We start from the raw sequence: 20,940 nt of genomic DNA on the forward strand, positions 1-20,940 counted from the left end.
AGTCTAAGTGCAGCAAAAACCAATGTTAATCACTGCCATACTAAACCAACCTTTACATTTTGGTGTTTCATACAACATGGGCATTTTTTTAGTATTTCTGCTGAAATAACCAAAATAAGTGAAACTGACAATGTTTATAAATTGATATTGCATGAACTGCCATGGCAATTTAGAAGTTTGAGCTGTTTAAGATGTAAACAGCTATGACCTTGGCTCTGTTAAGACTAGCTAGCTCACGAGTCTTGTAAAATGCAAGCTGTGTTTCTTCAGAAGGATGTCTAATCAAAACTCTGAAATGCTTCAAAACAGCCAACAAATCAGTAAAAGTAAAGCAAAACAGGTTGTAGAGTGCATTTGTGGGGTGACAGAGGTCACTGAAGGTGAATTTGGACACTCAGGACAGATTGTTGTGGACATTTGTGGAAAGTCTGATCTCAATCTGTTAATACAATAATTGACATGCAGTCCCAGTTTTTATTTAGCTTTAAAATTAAAATAAAGTAACCTGTTTGAACATAAAGTTTAATGTGACCCTGCACTGTGCAGCTTATAAACCAACTGGAACAGAAAGAGGTTTGAGTTGGATGGGTTATTTGTGACTTGGGTCCTTGATTTGGGCCATGAAGCACCGTCCCTTGCGGACCTCCCTGCACTGCTCCGCTCTCCGAGCCTCTGCTGTTTAAATGGGCCAAGTTGAGAAGCGGCGGAGAGTGCAAATCTTGTTTGGTCTGGGTCTGTGAACTTCAGCGTGACTCCAGCAACATCCAGGAGTTAAAAAATCTAAAACTCGTTCAAAAACTATATAAATACGAATGTGCAAATAGATTCAGAAGTTAGGGTGTATTTTGGTCTTGTCTTAGAATGACTAAATATATCCAGCTCAGGAAAGTTATTTTTTGTGATACCAGATATACGGTAAATAGTCTGTTTTGGGGTTTGCAGGCTGTACTGCCGATTTAAACTGTTTTGTAGAACAAACTGAATAATAATAAATCATTTTAAATTTCCCCAAAGGCAAAGAAATCTGAGATAGGACGAGTTGGGACTAGTGATCGCAGTGGTGCTCAGGGCTTTCCAGCATGTCAGGTATTAACAGAGCGAGTGAGATTAAATGTGGGAGGTAGGATTTGCTAGGCTGGCGGAGTGCGCTGCTGCCGCTGCGAGCTGGAAACTACTGAATGGGAATCTATCCGGCAACTTCAACAGAGCGCTATCTCACGGCGACACGGGAGCTCTGCGTAAAACCGAGCGGCGCGTCTCCAAGTCTGGGTCAGCCCAACTCGCACGCGAAGAGGACGCAGAAGTTGGCTCGGCGGAGCAGCTTTTCACTTGTTCCCGGCGCGCGGCTCCCTCTAACATGCCTGCCATCAAGAAGGAGCGGCTGGATGGAGACGACATGGCTCTGACCGCGTTCAACCAGTCCGAATACCTGGCCCCTTTAAATGCCGCCGCCATCCCCGTGGTGACCCCGCATCCGCCGCCCTACGAGCACATTTTCGCCCATCACCGCGCGTACTTGGGGCTCCACGACTCGGCGCTGCATCACCAGCACCTCCACCATCACACGGACGACTTAATGCTGGAGCGGTTCTCCTCCATCCCTGACTTTCAGCCCTTTTTCGACAACGGGGAGCCGTGCATCGAGGTGGAGTGCGGGGAAAACAAGGCTTTGCTTTATATTAACAAACTATGTCAAGGCAGTAAGGGACCCTCAATTAAATACAGGGGCGAGTGGCTCACCCCCAACGAGTTCCAGTTCGTCAGTGGACGCGAGACCGCCAAAGACTGGAAACGGAGTATCAGGCATAAAGGTAAGAGCACCAAGTTTCCTCCTTGGTTGGATTGGGAAGGTGATTATTACTTTTAAAGCGTTCTGGACCTCAGAATGTAAAAGTTGGGACTGGTGGTCCGGAACGCAGTTTGGACTGAAAGGGTTACAGCCGTCAGTGCGTATAAGGAGGCAGATGAGTTAAGGGCGCATATCCTCCACGCACTGTCCGAGTCTATGACACAGACTTTGGGCTGGAACAGACACCACACCGGGGCATCTGGACCGGCTGCAGTCATCTGAGGTGAAAATACAGTTAAACTTTCCGACTATAATGCTTATTTCTAACTGATGAACCATAAAGTTCTGCCACACTCCTGCATGGCGCTTTTACGTAGCGCTTGTTGGGTTTAAAGTAACTTTGGGTGGTGAATATTTAGTTTAGGAATCGGTGCTTTATGCTTCTCTTGCAGCAGTTAAAGCAAAATTATAAACGCGTTTTTATAACGAAATGTATTTAATGCAGCAACGATGCCCCGTGCGTGCGGTCTTTATCTCACACACACACACACACACACACACACACACACACACACACACACACACACACACACACACACACACACACACACACACACACACACACACACACACACACACACACACACACACACACACAGATGCAGAGAGGGTGTCCCTCCCAGATCTAAAACGAAAGTCTAATAGTTTATTATGACTCATCTGGACAGATGACAGTAGACTCCTGTCTCTTTAGCAGCCCAGGACTGTGGGCACAATTAGCTTCAACATCACACAAAGGTAGGTTGTCTGCAGGAACAGAGTGTCAGGAAACCATATTTGCTGTTGAGATTTATCAAATGCTAAAAGAAGACAGATGCCACTCAAATGCTGTCATGCAGGAGACATGGTTGGCTGACAAGCATCTAATTTTTTTCCCAGGAAAAAGTCTGAAGACTCTTATGTCCAAAGGAATCTTACAGGTGCACCCTCCTATCTGTGACTGTCCTGGCTGCAGGATTTCATCTCCAGTGGTAAGAACACTTCATCTTTCATACTGATTCTTCACTGTTAACCCTCGCGTTCTCGTCTTTAAGTTTATCTGGGTAAATAATTTTAAACATTGTTTCTATTTAACTTAAAGATAACTAGATTCCTGTTCAAGTGATCAAGAATGAGTCTACATAAGAAGTAATGAAGGTTTCAATCTCTTAACAGACACAAATCTACCAAAGAGAAGCGATATAATACTAATTTTGTTTAAACGTTATTTGTTGTTTGTGGTTTTTCTTTCCTGAAGAATTAAAAAGTCAAGTCACATGACTGATTTGGTTCTCCCCACTGATGTTGTGATTCAGATAGATCTCTGTGAAATCTGCACCAGTTTGACTGATATTTCACTGGGACATCCTTTTTGCTGTACTCTGTCGTCACACTACAGTCTGCGTGTGTGACCTTTGTAGTGAAGACCTTACAAGCTCACTTGTCAACTTTGATGGTAATTCTCAGTCAGCATGAACATCAAATCCACTTTCAGTGTTTTGTAGAAAGACGGTCAGAAAACCTTTTTTTATTCATACAGACTGAGCAACAAACTGTATTTCTGCTTGACTTAGGCTGCTTTGTTGGTCAGACGGTTTTCTGTCTGACTGAATCAGCCTCCTCACCTGGCCGTTGAACTTTTGTTTGCCTTGTGTTTTCCTCGGGGCTCGAACCAGCGGCGCAGTGCCAAACCTCCAGGCCTTGCAGGTGTGTCACAATTATGGCATCACCACGCTGTTTTTGTGTGTGCGAGCTTTGAGCAAGCACGCCGTCAAATCTGTTCACACAGGTGCAGTGGGCTGTGTGTGTGTGTGTGTTTTTATCACCACGGAGCGCATCTGTCGTCGCTCCCAAGCACTAATCTTGAGGGAAGGGTGTAAGAGGCTTAGTGAGCTACTGAGCGTGGCTACTGCTGATTAATGTGTGAGAGGCACGCAAGGCAAAGGCGTTTTTGATAAGCCGGAGGTGTTTGAGTGATATAGGTAAACAGGTGACATTTCCTACAGCTGAGAATGAAGACACACACCCTAACACAAAAGGTTCCAGCCAAAATAAATTACCCAAGGGAGGGTGGAGGAAGGAAGGAGACTGTGGAAGCGTTTATGTCTTATTTTTTCTGAGGGATTTGGGATTCTCAACGTGTTTGGTTATGATTCGGCTCATTACAGATTTCAGACTGATTGGCTTTTGGCTTGCCATGGCCTGCTTGGTTCTACTTCAATTACAGCTGTGACGGAGGAAACTTTGTTACTTACGTAAGCAGAGATATGAGAGCCTTATGGTTGTTGTTGTTGTAGACTCCTGTCCTGCTCTCCCTTTTCCTGTGCAAGGTAGTGAAGCCCAAAGCCTAGCCCTCAAAGTTAATATCAATGTGACACAAACATACACACATGCACGCACGCACACACACACACACACACACACACACACTGATAAACATGTTCCATGTGAAGCAGTGGGGGTTAGATGGAAGAGGGAAACCAGTGGGACTTCTGTGGCCTGTGCTGGCGTCTCCCTCTCTCTCCACTGACTCCCCTTAGGGCATGGCAGCCAGCACTCCCTCAGTGATGAGCTCGCTCGCACACGCACGCACGCATGCACGCACGTACACACACACACACACACACACACACACACACACATGGGCCTGCCTACTGACACAAATTACCTCACGCCAACATTTACTCTGAAAGTTTGATGGCTGAACTTTGAGTGATCTTGTTTCGCTTATAGGCATGAGGCAAGCGATCATAAAGTGCCGCAGCTGCTGGGAAGACGCTTCACCTGCCTGCTCAGAAATCGCAGAGGTTAATTCGTTGCTCGTGTTTTGCAGCACAAGCTGCTTGTCACAACACAAGCTGTTAAAAGGGAAGACTTTAATAGCCCTTGCATTGATTAATTCTATCATTTTATGCTTTAGCTGTTTGATAATCAGGTGTTATCAATCATCGTAGATATTATTAGGTGGAATGTAAAAGTTTCCTGTTAATTCTCTTGCGCTGTCCCCTGTGCGTACGTTTGGTTTGTACTGTAAGTGTGTGCGTGTGTGTGTGCACATCAGTGTGTGCATGTGTGTCTCCTCCTGGGAGAGCTGGGCTTCCTCTGCTCTGTTATTTCAGCGGAACTGGCGGAGGCCGGGAGGAAATTGCACTCCCCACCTCCGGCTTGTGAAGAACTCCTCCAATCAAGGGCTCCTCTTGCAGAGTGGAGGCGAACACACAGCCACACACATCTGCATGAAGACACAAACACAAAAGACAGCACACACTTTTCCTTACAAATTCCACACGTTCTCCAGATGGTTCTATGCTGAATACGAAGGATTCAGCTCATGTTGACCATCTATTATAGCCGAGTACTTTGCTGCATGTTATTATTTATATGTTGCTTACCCAATGTTGCTATGGTAACCCAAAAATCGGTCATTGGCCCAGAAGTGTGCAGAGCTGTTGTGATGCCAACTAAATTTGTGCCCATTAGTGTGTGTCTCTTTTGCGTATCGGACCAATTAGACATTGAGCGAGCCCCGGGCAGAAAGTGCAATATGTCACTGTTTCGTAAGGACCAAAAATGAACTGGAACGTATGCAGGTCATGTGGAAATATATCATTCACACACACACACACACACACACGCACACACACACACACACACACACACACACACACACACACACACACACACACACACACACACACACACACACACACACACACGTAAAACCCTTTTTCTGCCTGATGCTTTCCTTCTGTGACTGAATTATTTATTTCAAATAAACAGCTTAGTTGGACTAATTAGCCATTAGCTTCAGCGGCTGCTTGTTTGGGAAGGATGCTAAGACCTGAGAGCTGAATGTAGACGCACATGCTGTGTGTGTGTGGGTATATTGATGCGATTGATGAGTGTGTGTTTGGGTGTGTACTCTAGTATGTTAAAGCGCCTGTCTTTTAGCCAAATGTGGTATATTGCTGTGATGCCCGTGATCATGCCTGTAAAAAACTTCCTCCCCAACATCTAGTGTGACGAAATAAGTTTGCATTCTGGGGCATTTGATTCTCACTAAAATACTTTTACCAATGCATATATCTGCACAGCACTATTATGTTGTATGTTAGCACAACAAATATGTAATTATCATTTATTTAATCACAGAGTACATCATCTTTGAGGCCAGAAACTGTTTGAATGAGGCCTTTTCGATTAGTTTGGATTGTGTTGATTTTGTAGCTCAGGCAAATTTAAGTGTCTTTCATTTTACACTCTTTCTAACAGCTTAACTAAAACTCTTCACTGGAATGAAAAAGTCTGGCATATTTATGAGCCTATTTGGAATTAGCTGAGCTAAACTATAAATGAGATGTCTTGTCAAGGTGAAAACGAGCTCTTAATGGGACCAAAGAGAGGAGAAATTTTCATTTTCTTTACTAACTAAAGCTCTACTTCAGCCTTTCACTCCCCCTGTGTTTGTCAGGGAAAGAAAGGCGCAGTCGTTACCTGTCTGCAGCTTTCCTGTGGCAACCTCTGTGGGCCTAAACAAACACTCACAATAAGGGAGGAAGGAGGAAGAAACAAGAGGGAGAGGGGAGAGCGAGAGGCACGTTTGCACGCCTGAGTGCACCGGCACTGACCTCCCAGCGCCGAGCTAGCGGCCTCTCCTCCACCTCGCCGCCTTTTACCCTCTGTGCAACCCCCCCACCCCCCTTCCCCAACCTCCCCCCCTTTGCCGCTCCACTGGGCTGCAACTGCCCACTCGGCTCAGAGCATGGGGGCCGAGTGTGCAGGAAAGCAGGAGTGTTTATGTGCTTATGCATTTGTGCATGCCTCTGTGCGTGTGTGTGCACGTGCACATGTGTGTGCGTGTGCACGTGTGTGTGTGTGGAGGCGTGGATCTTGGTCGCATGCCTGTCTGCCCTGCAGCGCTTTCTCACTTTTTTTTTCTCTTTCTCACACATGGCCTTCAACAGCCAAGTGTTGCCCAAAGTCTGCACACGCAAGCATGCACGTGCACACACACACACACACACACACACACACACACACACACTGCTGGTGTCTGGTATCAGCTTGATTTTGAAGTTGATGCAGTGGGACATGATCTCCTCGTTTACCAGTTCTTAAGTTTTAGGATTTTAAAATATGAAAGAAACAATATGCATCATCGAGCCACATAAACAGCACCAGATCATCAAACAAACAAACCCTAATGTTTTAAATGACAATAGTTGCTTTGCAGAAAGGTCAAATAATTATTGCAGGCAGAAGCTCAGGAGGCAGAGCAGGTTGTCCAGTAATTGGAAGGTTGCACGTTAAATCCCACCTCCTGCCAGAGAATGTTGTGTCCTTGGGCAAAACACTTAACCCATTGTATGGCAGACCTCACCTCTGTCAGTGAATTTTAGGGCAGCTGTGGCTACTTTGTAGCTCATCATCACCAACGTGTGAATGTGTGTGTGCATGGGTGGATGACTGATTGTGTTGTGAAGCGCTTTTGGGGGGGGGGGGGGGGGGGGGGGGGGTTGTAGCACCCTAAGAAGGTGCTATACAAATACAGGCCATAATCCCTACAAAAACATGTACTTACAGCTAGAAAATCATTTTTTGAGACAAGCCAGTAAAATATTACTGCACTGGACAAAAAAGTGGTGCTGTGGTGCAAAATGAAAAAAGAAAAAATAATTTTGCGTTTAGTAATTTTGTTTGCATGTTATGAAGTATTTATTGTTTGTATTATCAGTTTCATGCATGTTTAGTTTTATTCAAATAATTTATTATCACCAAGCCAGGTAAATGTAAGGCTCCTCAGGACTTTTGATTTATCTAAATGTGCAACCATCAAAGGTCACAGAGGGCAGTGCAAACGTTGCTAGAGCTTCTGCTGCAAACAAGAGAAACATCAAAACTTCTTTTGATTGATAATAAATCCGCTGTCATTCATTCATTAGTCCTTGAAGCATTGCCTTTGTATAAACAGCACTGAGCAGCAGCAGAGTTTTAATATTATATTATCCCCACAGTCAAATAAACGTTGTTGTGGAGAAACTGATTTCTCTTAAACCAAACAAACACACAATCTGGTGATTCCAGTTATAAATGGGTTCAAGTTGCACCCAGCGTGTTCTCAGCTCACAAATATGGGTCAAATCACCTTTTTTAGATGCACCTGTGAAAATGTCATGTCTGTATATCTGATGAAGAGATAAGACAGCGAGACTAAACCAGAAAAAAGGATGTAAGATATTGAGAGGTGTTGGATTTCACACGCTGCTAACAAATATTCGGTTTTTGGCCTCGTTTCAAAGCTCTGAGGTTATCGCTGTAATGACCGCTTCGGCTCCCTCGCACACCATGCTCACAATCATTCTTTTTCTCCTCTGTTGTACACTCATTCCCCCCTCCCCCTTTCCCCTGGTGCTCGCGCCAAGTCGGCCCGCCATCCCGCCTCCACACACACACACACACACACACACACACACACACACACACACACACACACACACACACACACACACACACACACAGGCGGCTGCGAGGTAACGGCAGACAGGCGCGTGACTCATTAGGCATTCGTCCCCCAGGGAGATTGCTGGGGGGGCGCGTGTGAGGCAGCAAGAGCGCCGCAGCTGCAGGAATGTCACGGGCAGCTACTGCTGTGTGTGTGTGGGTGTGTGCTTGCTCATGCTAGTTGGAGCCAGCGGCAGGGTACTGCACCTTTCAGGAAATAACGCATGGAGAAAAAGAAAAAAAAAAACCACACTCATTAGCTCACTTTTCCACCAAGAGCTCATTTAAAATTCTGAAGCAAATTTAGAGAGAAAGCTCACAATTTCTGCTTGGAAATAAAACGTCCTTGCTGTCCTGGCTAGTGAGTTCTCTACAAGAGTACCGTAGTCCTGTTGCTGATTTGTAGAGATGCATTTACACTATCACCAAATAAGTTACAGGGATACTGTATGACTGTCTGACTTAAAGCATGGTCCATAGTTAGAAAGACTTGGTGGATGTGGTGTTTGCTGACCCTTTGTGGCACGTCTTGATTCAGCTCAATTTTTTTTAATGGTTTTGAACTGTCAGTATCCTGTATCAGTTACTTTCTGTGGTACTTCTATGAGAGTTAAGTTACCGAACAGTGACATGAACATTGAGAGTAGAGGCCGACCGATATATCGGCCATCGACCAAAATTATTTTTAAAAGCCGATAATAAACGTTAGTAAATCAGGCACCTGTGTGGCCAACTGATGCCACTTCTAGACTGAAGAAAGGACCCCAATGACCCCAACACATCGTTGTTTTTTTATGTTTTGAGTTTGTTTTATATTTGAAGTTCAATAAATGTATTGACTTATTTAATTAATATTGTCCACAGTGAGTGTTCAGTTGTCTTTCACAATCAACATGCTGCTAAACCGTATATATATTGGCTTTAATAATCGGCTTTAGATATCGGCCATCAGCAACAAAATTCTTTAAAAACCAGTATCGGCATCGGCCTTAGAAAATCCATATGGGTCAACCTCTAATTGCGAGAATCCTAACAGTTATTTCCATAACAAGAGCATCTCCACAGTGGTATCCAAACTTGGTCATGTTTTTTTGCAGAAGCTTGTCCTGCGGCTTGAAGACATGCTGACAAGATAATCTTAAGTTTGAATCAGGAGCAAAGAAACTTCCAAAACATGCAGGATAGTGGACCTTGAGGACCAGGATTGGATACCACTGTTAACAAAGTTAAAATACCTACATACACCGGATGTATTCCAAAAAATAAAAATAACTATGAAAAATCCATATGAAGAAGTCCAGAAACCCATCAACAGTGTGTAGCTGTGTAATTTATGTAAGGTTTTGTTATAGGACACAGTAGCACCCAGAGTCATGTGTAACCTCACTTTAAGGGGTGCCCAATCCTGGTCCTGGACGGCCAGTACCCTTTATGTTTATGTTGTTTCCCTGATTCAACACACCTGAGTTGAATCAACAGGTGATTAACAGGCTTCTGCAGAGCTTGATGAGCTGCTGAACAGTTGATTTAGGCCCTGTCCACACGTAGCCGGGGATCTGCCAAAACGTAGATATTTTTCTACGTTTTGGCCTGTCATCCACACGAAAACGGAGTTTTTTCACACGAAAACTGATCTTTTTAAAAACTCCGGCCAAAGTGAAGATCTGCGTTTTCTCCGTTTTGGGTGTCTGCGTGTGGACAGACAAAACCGGAGTTTTAGGGTCCTCAACGTCACTTTCCGCGACAAACAAATGCTGACATCACGTGTGCGACCTGTGTTTACACTAGCTGACAGCATGGATGCCCTCAGAGCTGCGCTCGCTTTATCAATTGTCCAAGCGCTTTTTGCTTGTTTGTTTTTGCAAGCGGAATTACTGCTCCTTGCGGAAGACCACAGACGAAGGACAAGGTTAAGAACTGGGGAAGTACTGCCGCCTACAGGTCTGGCATGTCCTTAACAACGTATTCATCCGGGTACGTGTGGACAGAGTTTTTTTTTAAACGAGGTGGTGTGGATGCAAGTTTTTGGAGGGGTGGATATTTGTTTTTAATAAAAACCCGGCTACGTGTGGACTAGGCCTCAATCTCTGAATAAAGTTTGTTGAAGCAGAAAAACAAAACACGCTGGATACTGCCTACCAGGACCAGGAATGGGCACCCCATACTATACAGGTTTTACTGTCTATGAAAAAAACCCTGAGACAAGACATGTTGAGTTATTTCATATTGTAAAATGCAACTAGATTTAAGCACGAATGAGAAATACCAATCTATGCAGAAATAGGGTTTGTTAAGCAGAAATCAAGAGACAAAAAGATAAAGTTGTAAATGTTCTTATTCTTTGTTGTAATAAAATAGAAACCTTTAAAGAAGTACTGACACTTTCCTCGTCCCATGTACATTAATGCTTTAATTGGTAATGAAGAAGATATTTATAACAAAATCAATTCCATTCCACTTAAAAATGTTTCTTATTTATAGCAAAAGTTGCTAATAGTGAAAGTTATTTCTTACCACTGTCACCGGGCGCTTTCCTAGAGGAAATTCTTAACAGTTCATAAAGACTTTTTGTTGTAAACTGGCATCGTGTAAATAGCAAATTGTTATTAATTTTACATATATTCACAAATTTGCTGAAGCCACTATTTTGGTCAGCAAAACACAAGATGGAGCTGCCTGTGATTATTCAGGCTTTAGCACTCAAAAAGTTGACGTTATTTTTTAAAGATTAGTTTATTTGTTTAGGTTGAATAATGTTTTCTTTTGAGCACGAAGGGAAGTAAATGTTGTGTGAGATATTTATTTCTATATTTAAATCTTGATTTAGTCTTGAGTTTTTATTTTTCAGGTTTTCATATTTTATCATCTAAGAATTTTTATTCAGAAAAATAATAAGACTGTTGGTGAAAATTGGACTAGAAAAATAAAAATATATATTTTGTTGTGCTTTGAATACTTTATAGACTACTGTGTTCAATTCTCTCACGAGTAATGAGAAGATGTCAGTTTGGCTGTTTAATATAGAAGACATATTTTAGGTCTTATTTGTAATACCCATAATAACCACCTGTGGTTAATGGTTGTCTGTAGAAGCTTTAGTGTCAGCTTTAGCTAATTCTTCACACTTGTGTGTTCCTGAGCCTTTAAACTATGGCGACATGATCACTTCTTCTCTGTTTGATAAGTTTACCAGGATGCTTTGATGCATTTGCCTTCTGTATTCTTTTTTTGAATATTTGCTCATAAACGAGAAGCCCAGGTATATTTCTTGGCGGCTTGACTGTCAGACAGAAAGCGTGGGAGGTGATATTCATAGAGGTGCTTTTAGTGGGACTTTTATGAGAGACTTTTTTCCATGGCTGAAAGGAGGTTGACCACACACAGCAAGGTTGCTTCAGCTCAGCACACACACACACACACACACACAAGTGCATTTGTGTTTGTGTGTGCATGTATACGAGCCCACTTGGCACCCTTCCTTTGAGCGCTCCTACGTGGGCCGCCAGGGGTGTGTTCTGTTTTATGTTTGGTTTTGGAGAGCCCTCCTCCGTGTTACGGAAGTGTTGCCGGAAGCTGTGGGAGCTCACCCCCAGTTCTGCGTCAGTGCCACTAAAGAAAGGATTGGGGCTTTCCGGGAGGAGAGAGGAGGGAGGAAGGAAGGGATGGGGGCTGTCAGCCTGGGTATGTCACGGCCATGTGGGTGGTTGTCTACGCGCGCATGCACAGGCGCAGTCACGACTGCTCACAGAAAAGCTATTTTAGTATACACTGCAATGCTGCTCGCTCCAAGTAAAACCCCCGCGTTTGAGGGGAATTCTAAGGAACATTAACAGGTGTGTGTTAGAGTGTTTAGACTTTTATGTGTGTGGATGTTGAGGTTACTTCACATGTGCTCTGGAGTGTTTTCCTGAGAGTGTTCAGAGTTTAAGGTGAAGATTTTGTTCTGAACAGAAGAGCTCATTTGCTCTGACATGTTTTGTTCCTGTTCGCTCCTTTTAGGCTTCAGCTCTGAATTCATACTTCCCAAACTTGTGAGAAGGGACCCTAGGTATCAGAAAGTGGTCCAGTGTCCTGGAGTAAATCTTGTAAAAACCTCCAGCAGGAAAGTAAAAGAGAAGAAAAGTCTTTCCTGGCAGAACACAGAAAAAGGAAGAGAAGAGAAATGTGCAGAACCCCGTGGCCTTTTCATCCTGAGGGATGTTTTCATCTTTCTCTGCTCCCCTCCAACTTGTTTTAATGCCTGCCATTTGAGATACTCCAGAGGGGCTGCACCTGTTTGCCTTTTGGCTAGGAGCCCCCTTATCCCTCCTCCTGCCCCCGCCTGCCACTCAAGCTACTGCACCTCCTGGGATGGATGGATGGAGTAAGGGAAGGAGTTGGGAAGAGTGTGGGGTTGCGTGTGGTGGAAGGGATAGCTGGAGGGCTTGAAGGCGTCCGGGAATAAGAGCAGAGATGCATGCACAAGGAGTGAAAGAGAATACAGTTTCAAATCCAAGTCCACTCTCCCACACTGCACAGACTTTCCTTCTGTGGAGTTTTTCCTTTTCATGTTTTGACCCTCCACATTCTCTTTTATTCTGTGTTTTCTGTCTCTTCTCCTACAAACCAACAGCAGCTCATCTCCTCGGCCTATTGTTCCCCTGCGCTACTCCGATTTCTTACTCATTCTCACCGTCCCTCACAACTCCTATAGGTAATTCCTCTGCTCCCCCTCTCACCCGTGTGTCTGTGAGACGGCTGTGGAAATCCACAGTGACCCAGGTCACATTTAAAGGTCATGCACCTCCCCTGAGGCCACAATCTCATCACAGTCTCTCCTTTTCTGTCCTTACCTCTAACAGCTTAGAACTAACAACTTTTGTTCCTCACTACTTTTTATTTGTAATTATAAAATTAACTATGCAACATAATAAAAGAGCAGTGCTCATGCACTGACAGCTCTTGGCCATCACCTGTCATGCAGGACTCTGCCCAGTTCAGAAATGGCTAATGATGGCAGTGTCTCAGCCAATCAGAGGGCTTGCTCAGTTCATTTGATCAGACTTACTGGTTGTTTGTTATCATATTTGCAGCAATGCAGATGTGACTGGTTAGGTCATTTGGATGTTAGTAGGCTGGAGGTCTGGTGGCTTGGCTTCCAAACGTCATGATTTATTATTATGAATCTCAGCTAAATGCAGATATTTGTTTAGCATTCATGACTAAATTCAGGTTAAAACCAAATGCTGTCCCGTTTAATCACAGACATGTAGTTAGGATGTTTCGACTTCTTTGCAACTCCAAGTTCTCACTGAGGTTATGATGAGGTTGTAATAAAACAGTTTTTTTTGAGAAGTTGGAAACTTTTATTGTTTTGAACAGGTAAATCCTGTTGCTAAAGCGTTTTGTTCTCTGTGGTTTACAGAACCGTGGGCGCCTGGCAGAGAAACGCACCATCCCCCTCCCACCCAACCGGGTGCCCAAGAAGGAACTGGCCTCAATCTTCAGCAGCGACGACAGCGAAGGCAGCGAGCGGGCCAGTGGGGATCATGCCCACATCAAGCAGGAGGAGGAGCTGCATTATAGTATCATGAGAAAGAGGTGAGACACCTCTGACTGATGTTTGAGCTTCATGAAAAAGTCTTGCTGGCCTCTGACTTGTTGATTTAGTTTTTTATTTGTTAGTTGTGTCTGATGGTTGATATGAGTATTACTGTGGTTGGGGATTATTTTGAGGTTTAAAAAAAAGTGTTTTTTTTTTTTACATGAAGCCCAGTCTCACAAACACACACACTTGATGCTTTTGACTCGGGACGTCTAATGGGAGTTGTTTTTAACGCTAATGGTTTTATGCTCCTTTCGTGTCTTTTTGACGTCGTCTCATCCTGGGACCTGATAGGCAGCAGTTTGATCAGAGTATTTGTTCTTAAACATTTATTTCTATTAGCTATAATTTTCTTTTTATAAGTTGTGTTTTAATTACTTTACCCAATGAAAGATAAAAGCTACTCAAATATAAACCTATTTATGAATCATTTGAGCCGAGTTGAATTTTAAGGGCTGATACTTATTTCCGTTTTTTACACAACTCTGATTTATCTAAAAAAAAAAACTAAAATCAAAAAGATATCTTTTATTTTTTTATGTTATTTTATAACATTGATTAGCATAGCTTAGCGGTAGTGGTTGTCCAGTAATCAGATGGTTGTAGGCTTGATCCCAGCTCCTGGCAGAAATGTCTGCTGTTGTGTCCTTGTGCAAGACACTTAACCCCCCTTGCCTGCTGGTGGTGGTCAGAGGGATTTGTGGTACCTGAGCCCAGCAGCCTCGCCTCTGCCAGTGCGCCCCAGGGCAGCTGTGGCTACATCGTAGCTCATCTCCATCAGTGTGTGAATAATACATTTGTAAAGCGCTTTGGAGTCCTGAAAGGTGCTACACAAGTGCAGGTCATTATCTGGAACTAAAACCAGCATGGAGACCCAGTGAGAAAGCTGCAAGTTCAAATCCCAGGCTGCGGCCTTGTTGCGGGAATTAGCCCTTTACAATATTGACCTTTTTATGTTATTTACAGACCAAAAACAAAGAGATATTTGCATTTCAGAATGCTCGTTTACACTGCTCATACTGAAAACTTGTCAGCTGATCTTTTTGGTACATTTCTAATATAAACAGTATTTTTACCATTAGACTGGGCCATATCCTACCCACTGGAACTTTATTGGACTCCAGTTAATGAAAACAGAAATAAAATACCAGTTTGGATGTGAAAAATCATGTAAAATCTTTATACTTGCAAATTAATGAGGGTATTTTACTAAGATGGGTCACATGATCTCTGAAGGACACTCTGACACTAAAACTAATTGACTTTTTGCTTGGATTTCTTGGTTTCTGCTTGAGCGTGGTTGCATCATTCACAAACTGGACACATTAATGAGAGATATAAAGCTGAATCTGTTCTTTGATTAGCCCCAGAAAGTCCCCTGCAGCATGATGAACACAACAACATTACAGAAGGGAGTGTTTCTCATGTCTTGAGACTTGCGTGTGACACAACAGACAGCACGGCAACTGTGAAGCTTTAAATGGATCCACTAACCTTGTTTAAGAGGGCCTCCCTCCCCCTGACACTTGCGCCGCTGGCGCGTTAAGATGATAATGAATTTAAAGAACACTTATGACTAATATATCAGGTTTTTACCCTTTGAAAGGCGACGGACTCGCTGGAGCCGCTGCTCCGGTCTGTCGTTTGGCATCTGTCTGGGCTCGGCTTTATCCCCCCGATGTGGGCCTGGACAAACAGGATAATGGGATGTCCAATCATGAAAATGTGATTTCCATTGACCGCAGCTTCGTAAGTGAGTCGTAGAAGGGTCTTAACAAATTGGATTTGGCCAATGGATGTGAAAAATACAGGGCCTCTGTATACATGTGTGAGTGTGTCTGTGCTGTCTCATCCTCACATCATCGGGGCTGACGGGAGCAGCGTCACACCCACGACCATCTCCTGTAACTCTGCATGAACTCACACATCAAACAGGTCATGCCTGTTAGTCAGAATTTCTGCACTTCACATCACAGCTGTTCTTCTTGATGGCATTAAGGTTAAAACTCCTGCAACTAACGTTCTGTTGTGGACCAGGAGGATTACTGCCAGGTTAATTTAGAGAACTCATATATATTCAGATGCGTTAGCCAGTCAGCATGAAAAGGTGAGTTCATTATTAAACCTTCCATCTTATACAGATTATTAATAGTTGTTGAAGGTGTTTTAGCAGATTGATTTAATTGATTGCCCCCCCCCCCCCCCCCCTCCCCATTAATCTGCACTTGATTTACAGTTTAAGCCTAATTTATACTTCTCTGTCTGCGTTGGTGCGGGGACACGCAACGCCATTATGCATCGGCGCAAGGGCTCTTCGACAGGCTCGCAGAGGGTGACGGAGACAAGCCCTAATTCTTAACTTTCCTTTGAAAGTGGTGGAGACTGCAAGCTCGTGATTGGTTAGGATGCCACTTCCTGTAAATTTGTCAACAGCACCGCCATTGCCAATATGTAATGTTTATGGCACTTCCCAGCTGACGAAGAAGTCTGAAAGTAAAATGTCTCCATCAATACGTGTGCGTCTCTCCCTCGCGGAGCTGACGGAGAAGTATAAATTAGGCAACAGCCACCTACTGTACTGTAAAAAGTATTCCCTATTAGCAAATTTCTTCAGTTTTTGCCTTTTTTGCGGGTCTTCTTTAGTTTGTCTCTTGTTGTACAATCATGAACTCTGAGCTTAACCTAAACAAGTCATTTCCACAGTGCTTTAGATGTTCTGTATTTTTTTCTTAAACACATTTAGTGCAGATCATGATGTGCTACTTTTTGAGCTCATTTAACCTACGTCATATTTATTTCGATTGAAGTCATTTCTTAAAGTGACGGTGTGTATTTTCCCTGGTGATAGGGGGAAGTACGTAGCTAAATGTACTGCTTGTTACAAATCAGTAAATGCGTTTTGTCCTCATGGGCACATGTAGAAGTAAACATGATGTCTAACATGCCCAGAGGCTTAGACTTGCGCCGATATATTTTAGACCGTACTTTTATGGTTATATCTTACAAAGCTGCCAACATTTTTCAATAACTACATCATTTAATTCACTTTCAACAACATTTCAATGGATATTTCCAGATTAATGGTCAAAATTACACATTGTCTCTTTAAGTCTGGTGGTAAGCAGGTGATTGTGTGACTTGTGACACCTTTTTCACAACACTGTACAAACTTTACAGCTCTCTGGAACATATCAGAACTACTTGAGGACGGGTTATTGTTTCTTTGGTCTCAGATTGTTTTACCCTGACTTGGATTTGTTAACACAGATAAATATCATTTTAGCCTCCCGTTATTTGAGTTGTCTGAATATCCTAGTGTGGAATTGTCCCAGTTAAAAGCTGCTTTGACCTTTTGGTTTGAAACATGGGAATGAGATGCAGGCTTTCGGCTTTGTAGAACGTAATTACTACACATCTCTTCCTCCTTTCTCCTGTCATAATTATGAAGGCCACTGTCACAATGAAACATAGCTGTGGTTTGAAACAGCTGCTTCCACAAACAGCCAATTAGACTGTTTTTATGAGAGGACAGCCTCAGGACTTTAGAGTCCAAACCAAACACAAGGCAAAACAAAATAAGAGGCTTGATTGAGAAATGTAGACTCTGTATCTGTTACCGTATTAAATTCTATAGCTTACATCTGACGTTGTCTGTACCAGCTGGAAAGAAGGAAACTAAATCAAAATGATGAACCAGCGTGGGATCTGCTCTTTATCAAAAAAATTACATTAAATAAAAATAAAAAAGAACTGCCTTGTTTGTTGCAGCAGGAAGATGCTGATAAAAAGCTGTTTTTGGAGATCAAAAGTCAAATTAAGATAAACACATTTATCAGCAGTTCCAAACTTCTCACTGTATAAACTCAAAAACCACACCTGCAGCTTTATCTTATGTTATTCCAACTTAAACAACAGGAAAATGGACAGAGCCACTCTTTCTGCTGCTTCTGGCACGTTGTCCTCTGGATTTATTGAACAACTGTGTCATTACCTTACACCAGTCTGGGGTCACAAACAGTGTGATATTACTGCAAATGGCGCTCCCTAAAGCTCTAATTGGTGAGCTTAGAGGTTTTATAGCTTTTTAGAGGAGCAGTCCACTTGCAAAAAAAATGGTTGGTCTTGTTTGCTGGTGTTTGCCATGGCAACAGAGTCAGTGCTCCTTAGTCGTTGGTTGGGCATTTACTAACAGGAAAACATTCATTATTGTCAGATAGAATGGTGTGGGTTTTATTTGCTCAGATTTTAGAGATACAGTATAATGAAGCATGACTCTCCAAATGAGCTGGCATTTAATGAAAAAGTAACATTCACGAGTAAAACTAGTTGAAGAATTCATTATTGTAGTGTTCCTGTATATTCTGACTTTGTTGCACTTTTCTCGCTTCTGCCGGCTGTTTTATCGACCTCACGTCAGCCTGAAGAACTGAGGAACAGTGAGGAAAAGTCAAGCCTGGCTACTTTTATTTATTTATGTATCTAATTCTGTATTTATTCGTTACCCATTCTACTTTCTGGGATGACTGGTTGTAGGTTACTTTTTTGTATTCAGCTGTGAGAAGCATGACAATTGTATGTGTATGGATTGTTTGGTGGAAATAGAGCAGAGGAAAGAAAACGAAAACACACATATAGTTTCTTTAGACTCTTTGTGTCCAAAAACTCTGGTTTTCATTTATTTCTAAAATGGAGAGACTTGGATACGTGCTTGTTTGACTTGGATGTAGTCTTGTTGAGTGCTGCGGAAAGGTTGCCCTGGTCCATGCCTTGCTGCGCTCTACTTGTGAATATTGCATCATGCCTTACAGTGTTTGATTGTTGCTATGGGCCACCTGTGCAGGTTGGAGCAGCCCATGTGTTCAGGCTGTTGTGTCGAGCGGTTGAGAGGAGCAAACCTGTAAGCACCAGATGTTGCACAGCACTTGCAACCCGTTTGTCTGTCTCCTCTGCTGCTGTTTCTCCACCCACACCCTCACATCCCTGCTGTCTGTCTGTCAGCGCTTTCCCAGCGAGGGTGTGAGACATGGCGTCAGGGTGCCTGAGCTGCCAACTTCTGCCAGCTCACACTGTGACCTCCAGCCCTGCCGCCTCAGTTTCATGTGCCAGTGCCACAGTGGGGCACTACTGGGCATTTATACTGAGCTGACTCCTGGAGGGAGCAGAGGGACCTTTTCATGTTGTTTGAGCTTTTTAAAATTGCAGCGTTCTTTGACATAGAAGGGAGCTCAGCTTTGGAAAAGAAAGACAAAATCAATAGAGAATTATTTACAGAAAAGGGACAAAGTGGTGGGGAGTGACTGTGATAAGTGATGTAATAACGATTTGAACACCTAATGAATATATTGTTTTCGTGGTATCACTTAAGAACCAGAAACAGGTATTTAAGAGTTTCCTACGATCGGTTAATTTGGAGACTTTGAGTAACAACACATATGGTGACCTCTGTATCTGAGGTCAGCATGTGTGCTCTGATGAAGGGACAGTATTGACCAGTTTAGGGATGAGCCGACTGTGAGATGATTGTCTCCGGTGTGCACCCAGGTGATAAGAAGACAGCTCATGTCCTTCTTAGCCATCAGGCCCAGGAGCCTCAATATAACCCCCCTCCTCTATTATTTCTGAAGCACCTGTCCTTCCCCAGTTAACCCCGGCCTTATGAGCTTCTCCTGGACCGCTGACTCAGGTGACTGGGCTTTAAACCGCATCCTCAAACCCCCCCCCCCCCCCCCCCCCCCATCTCCACGGGTTGAGTCTGACCTTGCCATCACCCATGGAAAGAGGAGGAGGAGATGACGGAGGGCAGAGGTGGGTGGGGATAGGGCTAAGCCCTCATTAGCCCAAGCTGAGGCGGGACAGCTCAAGAGAAGTGCGCTAATTACCCAGCTAACAATGTCCTTGCCGTTCATGGCTTAGAGGAGCCACTTCGCCATGGGATAATAACCCCATCACCTCTCTGAGAAGTTCAGGATGGCATTATCACGATCACTTTAAATGATGGACAGAGGGTGGTGTTGTAATGCAGCTAGGTGACTGATTTGGCTGCAGACTGGTGGACGATCAGGTTTCCTCACGAGTCACTGTGACAAAAATAAACCATTACATGGCGTTTAACAAACCTTGTATCCTATTTCATTTTTGAATAAAACCGCTGCTCTCCCAAACGCAGACAGCTACTAATTTTAACAAGTTACACCCTTTAAAAAGAAGCCTGTAATTAGTCAAAAAAGTCTGAAGTCAAAGTCCAATCAAGCGTCTCCTCGCCTAGCAACCAGCGGGGACTGTTTTGTCTGAGACCGTTTCTGAGTCACTGGTTCTGTGTGACTGAGAGGTGACTGGTGAGGCCAGCGCGACGCCCTCAGCGCTACCCTGCAGCTTTTCTGTCGGTGTGTGGAAAACAGCTTGGCGACCGACAGCCTGACATTACAGCAGGAGCCTGTAATCACGGGACTGTAAAAACTCAAATCCAGCAGCCACAAACAGTGTGGCCTCGTCACGGTGGTGGCAGCTAAGAACCATTTACTGCTTCTGTCCCATAAACTGTGCTCGCCGTGTCATACCAGACCTCCTTCATAGATGATTGTGGTTTTAATAAAAATGTCAGTTAAACCTGTAAATGAGGTCGCTGATATCAGGAAACTCAAGTGCATTACATCTGCCTGCTTTGGGTTTGTTCGTGAAGCAAATTGAGAAAGAATTCCTTTATTTAGTTTGTTGTATAACATGAAATCACGTTTGAAGCGCAAGCTTAGAGATATTCAGCCGGTTGGTTGCAGATTGCCTGTCTCCACAGGCTGCACTTGTGTTTCAGGGCTGCAGCACTCCCCTCAAATGCTAAGCACGTATTTCCCGTCATTATTCCGTTTTAATGCGATCAGGGTGGTAATCAGATTGTGGATGAAATACCTCCGTGACACAGTTGTGTGGGGAGTTCAGAAAGATGGTGGATAGAATTTTTGTAAGGACACAGAGGCTCCAACCAAATCTGGGACTAATCTGTGAACCCTCCCCCCATAAGGGAGGGTGTTTA

The 20,940-nt window shown here is 43.6% G+C and overlaps 1 protein-coding gene across 5 annotated transcripts in view; it reads left to right on the forward strand.

Moving 5' to 3' along the window:
* The first annotated feature begins 962 nt into the window (after nt 1–962).
* The window catches only part of samd11 (sterile alpha motif domain containing 11), a 52,450-nt gene continuing 32,472 nt past the window's right edge, over nt 963–20,940 (forward strand). For 3 of the 5 annotated variants that reach the window (XM_015967684.3, XM_015967685.3, XM_070545144.1), the window contains exons 1-3: nt 963–1,811; nt 2,729–2,820; nt 13,734–13,909. In XM_015967684.3, the coding sequence (XP_015823170.3) occupies nt 1,112–1,811; nt 2,729–2,820; nt 13,734–13,909 (968 nt within the window). In that variant the 5' untranslated portion in view covers nt 963–1,111. Of the gene's footprint in view, nt 1,812–2,001; nt 2,073–2,444; nt 2,588–2,728; nt 2,821–13,733; nt 13,910–20,940 lie in introns of those variants that run through there. The other 2 variants (XM_015967687.3, XM_015967686.3) reach the window with 2 other exon arrangements.

Source organism: Nothobranchius furzeri, chromosome 15, assembly GCF_043380555.1.
Source record: "Nothobranchius furzeri strain GRZ-AD chromosome 15, NfurGRZ-RIMD1, whole genome shotgun sequence".
NCBI classification, from domain to species: domain Eukaryota; kingdom Metazoa; phylum Chordata; class Actinopteri; order Cyprinodontiformes; family Nothobranchiidae; genus Nothobranchius; species Nothobranchius furzeri.